Source organism: Chaetodon trifascialis, chromosome 6 (genome assembly GCF_039877785.1).
Source record: "Chaetodon trifascialis isolate fChaTrf1 chromosome 6, fChaTrf1.hap1, whole genome shotgun sequence".
NCBI lineage: Eukaryota > Metazoa > Chordata > Actinopteri > Chaetodontiformes > Chaetodontidae > Chaetodon > Chaetodon trifascialis.
This window is the reverse complement of record NC_092061.1, coordinates 21,694,783-21,700,782: the sequence shown is the minus strand read 5'-3', so window position 1 is coordinate 21,700,782 and position 6,000 is coordinate 21,694,783. Positions and strand designations below refer to the sequence as shown.

The following is a 6,000-nucleotide window of genomic DNA, read 5'->3' as shown; positions in this document are numbered from 1 at the left end:
CTGGTAACATCAGCTTTTAACTGAAAAAAATAGCAGCAAAATTATCCATTTGGTAGTATCGCTTCCAGGTAAGTCCATTCAAATGTTTCACATCGAAAATCAGCAACCAGGTTGCAAGTCAGCTGCAATTTGCATTATGAAATGACAATAAAATCAAAAGGAATCAAAATGAATGACATATGTGCAGCCCATACAATAGCATGCCAGAGCCCTGAAGAACTTGCAAATTCATTTTAAATTTATTGAACATTGACATGAAATTAATATTGTATGATGCACTTCATTTGTTAGTGACTTTGTCTTATACGTACAGAAGAAAAAACTTTTTTTCTTGTTCATTTTTCTTGTCTATGTGGCTGGCAAAGGCAAAGGAACACTACAGTTTTCTCTTCTCATATACACTGTTAAGGAAATACAGACACAAAAAGACAAGATGATGTGCTGCATCCAGTAATTCAAACCAGATGAGTACATCCATGGATTATCTGTTTCACTGGATATAGCACAGACAAATTCAGTGGAGATGAGGGGTGAGGATTCAACTGGATGCAATCCTGAATCAGGTAACAAATCCCTCTCCTATCCTATATCCACTGTTGTTAAGGGATTAAGGAAGTAATAATTAATCTCAAATACATTAGATTTTCAGAGGACCTCCCACCTGTGCTGTAAAAAACAGTCTGATGGTGCATTTTGAGGATTGTTGGTACCAAATCAGTCAAAGGACACTAATGCGAATATCTCAGTTTAATGAGACAATTCCACCTCCTTATTTACAGTAATCTGCAGCACATTTTCAAAGTAACTTGTTCAGATCACATGCTGAAAAGCAAACGGCTCAGCCAGAGTTCAGATAATTAAAGCCCTTTCACTCTGATTTTTAGTCTGCTATTTTTGATTCGCTGTGATTTGAGGGAGACCAGTGAGCTTTATTGCACCAGCTCCCACTGTTGAGCAGCATCACACTGCTGGCAAGAAAAATAACACAAAACTGCAAAAGTGTTTTACTGTCATCTGCACGTTGCTTGAAACCTTTGATGCTTCTGCATCAGACTCTGATTGTATGACTTCAAATGAAAATGTTTTTCGTTGTCTTAAGCTCCTTACAAAACTTCCCTTTTTGCAGATGTGCGTCATTTTGTCCCAGCAGCAGCATCAGGAGAAGATTACAGGCATGCCAGAAGGTTTTCTCTAGGTCATTCTTTTTTTCTGACATGAACAGTAGCAAACAAGAACTCTTGGCCTTTGTAAAAATTGTGTTACACAACAGTAGTTAGGATACCAAGACAAGGGGTACAGTCAGTAAATTGGTCTCAGTAGCATCATGAGACAGGGACCTTGATCCAGAATCATGCAGTTAAAGTCTGTCGGAGGAGCATGTTTCACAACAAATCAAGCGGAGATCGAACATGTCATTTGCATGAAATTACATTAGTAGATACTGTATACATAACACATACTGTTACATAGAAAAATGTTACATAAATACAACATGTTGGGGGCAGCAGGGTCAGTGGGACCCTCAGTCTCCCTGACAGTCGCTGGTGAGCCTGTTGCATCAGAAATGTTCTCCAGTTAAACTCTGAACTGCACCCTTATTCTGACCTCTGACCCCTGTGGTGAAATGTCTCTGTTGGGTAAATGTAGAGAAAATCATTCCTCACCACCTTACAGCAATAGCTGCTTTTAAAGTCACAATGACATGAGTCATCTATAAGCAAACATCAACAAGGCAAAGTCCATCTGCTGAGGAAGAGCATGTCAAACAATCAAAAGCTCCAGATGAACCAAATGGAGATTGTTTCCATTAATCTCAACTTTTTGACTGTTTTTAAAGTGACTTCCCTTGTGATAGTACACGCACGTTTAACAGTAACTGTATTTTTATATATATTCATATCAAAATATTTATGATTTAATACAACATATTTACTACACTGTACGAACACATTAAGAATACTGTATGAGCAAATGAGCAGTTTGTGAGTGCCCTGCAGAAAGCTGACGTTAAAAAATAAAGGGTTTAACATATTTTGGCTGCTCTGAAAGCTGCAATAGATGCATGAGATGGAAACCACTGCCTTCATTTTATGTACTTACACCCTCAAAAACAATAGAAACCAAGCAAATACTTCAAACCTTCACTCTGCCTTTGGACTATCTTGGATGTGAGGGCAAAATACAGCATTTCCATCCACTGCATGTTAATAATTACAATGACATCAGCAAAATAAATTAATATATAATTAAAACATTTAAATATGTGATTGAAACACAGCCTGACCACAATAAATAATGTGAGTTCCACTACAGTCAGAGGCTGACATGGCAGTTCGTGCTACGCTGCTAAGCTCAGCTAGCAAATGTTTCGCAAGTCTAGTTTAGTAGGTGTTAATTATTGTCGTGGTTAAGCTGCAACAACGTTTATCAGAATATCTTCTTAAATCTTCAAAAATTCTGTCATTTACAATTAATAGTTTATAGTTTAGTTATTAAAAGTTAGCTAAAGCTTGCTAAGACTCGCTTGTTTTAACCTGCGCAGTTAACTGTGCAACAAATGGGGCATCAGGTTATTTCGCCTTTTGGCTAATTCTAGCTTTTTTACAGCAATGTTTATTCAGTGAACTTTCCCTGTTAAATAAACCAATAAAGTACAAATTACAACACCAGAGTGGAGCAACTGTGGCTTGGTTTTAAGCTCCATTGAGTTTAGTTTATAGTTTAGTGCAAATTTTGCACACTGTTTTCACAAATACATTTTTATGGCATAATGTTTACGACAGATGATCGAACATTTTTGACCATATACAACATTTTGCCTTTGAAAATACCATTTTATGCTGCTGCATTGGGGTGTACACCAAACCATGAAAGCAGCCCCAGACAAAAAGGACACAAACATATTTTTTGGCCATATAGTGTTTTTCCTGAACAATCTTCCTTTACAGCTGCTTTCTTTTTTTATTTCCTCATCTTTTTCAGCCCTCCAAATACGTCACATTCAGGAGCAAGACGCTCTCAGAAATACCATTTCATTGTGACTTTAAAAACAAACTCTACATCTGAAATCTTAAGGATTTCAATCCCACATTTTTTAAAGAAACACTGTAAAAAAACAGGTTCAGTCTTAAGTGCAGCATGTCAGACCACTTGGCTGTGAGGGAAAAATTATTATTGAACACCTTGTCCACCAAATCATTTGTAATCCTGGAGGTCTACTTTACATCAGGGACAGCCAAAAATCCCCCAAAGGACCCAGTTAGCTGCTGTTTAAATATTTAAACTCTGAAGTGTATTTACATGTAGCAAAAAGCCACAGCTGTCATTGGCCCTCACAAAACTGTTCTGAGGTTGGGCCTGTGATGCACAGCGTTCACACTTCTCTTCCACTATTCCACTGATCTTTACAGCTAGGAGCTGCTGGAGGGCTAAAGAGAGAGACACAAGCATTAAAAATTACAGATTACAATGAAGTTAGTATTTGCATGAAGGCCGCATGGATCCTGGCAGACAGCAGATTCATTATCAACATTGACAATGACTGTACAACAAGTCAGGAGGTGATTATCTTAAGACGGTACGTGGCTTTTGATGTAAGAGTCATGTATTGTTTCAGTTGAGATCAAAGGCAAACAGCCCAGACGCTTAACAGAGGACTGCTGTTCAACCTGAGGAGGAAACACAAACAGAGAATAAAACTCTCCAAATAAATACAATTTATAGTCTCTTTGACCGCGATACACCACTGCCTGCTGGCGAGAAAACTTCCCAGGTCAGTGGCCATCTTGGAAAGTAAAGCTATTTCTTAAATGAGCATTTTCATGTGAAAGAAGAGACTGTGTAAACATACTTGGAGCTTCCCACTAACACCTGACTTCAGTGGAAAGGAATAAACCTCAATCTTGCCTCTGCCTCATCCAATACACATTTTTATCTCACACACACACACACACACACACACACACACACACACACACACACACACACACACACACACACACACAGGCTGATTAACAGGTGTCTCTCTGTGTTTTCGCACACTCATTGACTCATTAACATCTGGAGTTCCCCAAGGGAAACAGATCAGTAGTCTCAAGTGTTGTCAACATTTTTTGCATTGCCTAATTGTACCCTGAAAGGACCAAAACAATTTGATGATTTCTTTAGTCAGGCTTGGAAAGACTTAAAATATTATTTGCATTTCAGTGGATGGCACAACACAAGTCGCGCTGTGCTTCTCTTTTTTGCATCTGGGAGTTCTTAAGTCAGAGCAGGCAGGAGTCTTTATTAAATCCTCTGAACTGACACACGTGAATCTTATTCCTACGGTCCATTTTCTGCAGCAATATCAAGCTTCTTTACTCCATGTTGCCAGCCTCTAATCCTTCAAAGAGCAGCATCATACTGAAGAGCTTTCGAGAAAGCCCCAGAAGGAATTTCACAGCCTCATTTTCCACAGAATCAGCCTTTGAGATGACCAGCAGGCATCTGCACAGGAACCTCTCCGTGCACCATGCAGGGGGTCCTCAAGATATTTCACTGTGGGACCAAAAAGACCCGCGTCATGCTCCACTGCTGACAGCAAAGCACGTACAGAGGACCAATGCCGCCAAAGTGACCAAGCCGAATCCATCGTTGTTGGGATTCATACTTGGCATGGAGGGTCTGGTCGCGGGCCAACTGGAGCTGGAGCCTTTTTGCCATCCATGCAGCCAAGGCAGGAAGGAAACAACGGGCTAAAGAGGCGGCCAAGACCTTTCCGGAAGACGCTGTTGGAGAGGCTGTAAATGAGACAGTTACAGAAGCTGTTGCTGATTGCCAACCATGTTGTGAGGAAGGACGCTACCTTGTGGTGATACAGCCCAGCGCTCTCCAGGAGGAAGTAGAGGATGTATGGCATCCATAGCACATAGAAGACGCTGGTGATGCGGAACAGCACCATGGCGTAGCGTTTGTCTGGGCAGCCCTCGCACCGCTCTCCCCGCTCGCCTTTATCGCCGTCCGTCTGCGAGCTGAAGCGGGCGTGCCGCTGAGTGATCTCTCTAGTGTGCTGCCTGCAGATCCTGAATATACTCCCATATGTGAAGCAGACGGTGAGTGCTGCTGGTGCATAGAGCAGCCCCACGATGAAGGTACTGAACCCTGGGTTGGTCTTCCAGGACTCTGCGCACCACTGAAATATGTCCCCATGGTAACCTGGCTTCCCCCAGCCAAAGAAGGATGGCAGGAAGATCAAAGCGGAGTAAACCCAGATGAGGACGATGCACACCCTCAGCCGGCATGGCGTCACCAGTGTGGCGTATGACAGCGGGCGAGTGATGGCGATGTAGCGGTCCACGCTGATGCATGCCAGTGAGGCCATGGAGACGCTCTTCAGCACAGAAACCATATAGCCAAAAGCCTTGCAGGTGAACTCCTCATTCAGGCCTCGGAGATAGTGGAGGAGGGACAGCGAGGGCATCAGGCAGCTGACGCCAACCAGCAGGTCAGCATAGGCCATAGTCTGGATGAAGTGGCTGGTGGTGTGGTGGTGCAGCAGTGGCGCGCAGTGGAAGACAAAGATCACCACCAGGTTGCCGGCGATGATAAGCACAGTGAGGAAGAGGATGACGACCACCTCCAGCACACAGGTATCCAGGCTATGGGAGTAACCCACGGCACCCAGCAGGCAGAATGGGGGAGAACCGCTTTGGTTGACATTGGAGGAAGAGTTCATGTTTGGACTGGAGGGGGGAGGAAGGAGGAGGTGGCGGTTTCAGCTCAACACAGCCGTCATTCCGTCATCCAAGTCTCTTTTTTAATCCTGAAGTTGCCCGTACCGTCTCCAGAAACAAAGCGTGTCTCCTGTTCTCCTTAAATCAGCATCTTTTCTCCCTCAGCAGACAGGGAGCCTGTCCTTAAAGTAGCAGTAATCCATCGGTGTGTGCAAATCGCGGACAGGCGCTGCTGCTGCTGCTGCTGCTGCTGCTGCTGCTGCTGCTGCTGCTGTTGCTGCTGCTG

General features: G+C 43.0%; 1 protein-coding gene across 1 annotated transcript; it reads right to left on the bottom strand.

Annotated features, from left to right (window-relative positions):
* Positions 1-222: 222 nt before the first annotated feature.
* LOC139332434 (probable G-protein coupled receptor 21) lies at positions 223-5,825 on the bottom strand. Its single transcript, XM_070964396.1, has one exon. The coding sequence runs from the start codon at positions 5,714-5,716 to the stop codon at positions 4,646-4,648; it is 1,071 nt and encodes a 356-aa protein (XP_070820497.1). The 5' UTR covers positions 5,717-5,825; the 3' UTR covers positions 223-4,645.
* Positions 5,826-6,000: the final 175 nt, after the last annotated feature.

Excerpts from the sequence above, each read along its gene's own strand:
- LOC139332434 (XM_070964396.1), bottom strand. The coding sequence starts at position 5,716 with ATGAACTCTTCCTCCAATGTCAACCAAAGCGGTTCTCCCCCATTCTGC.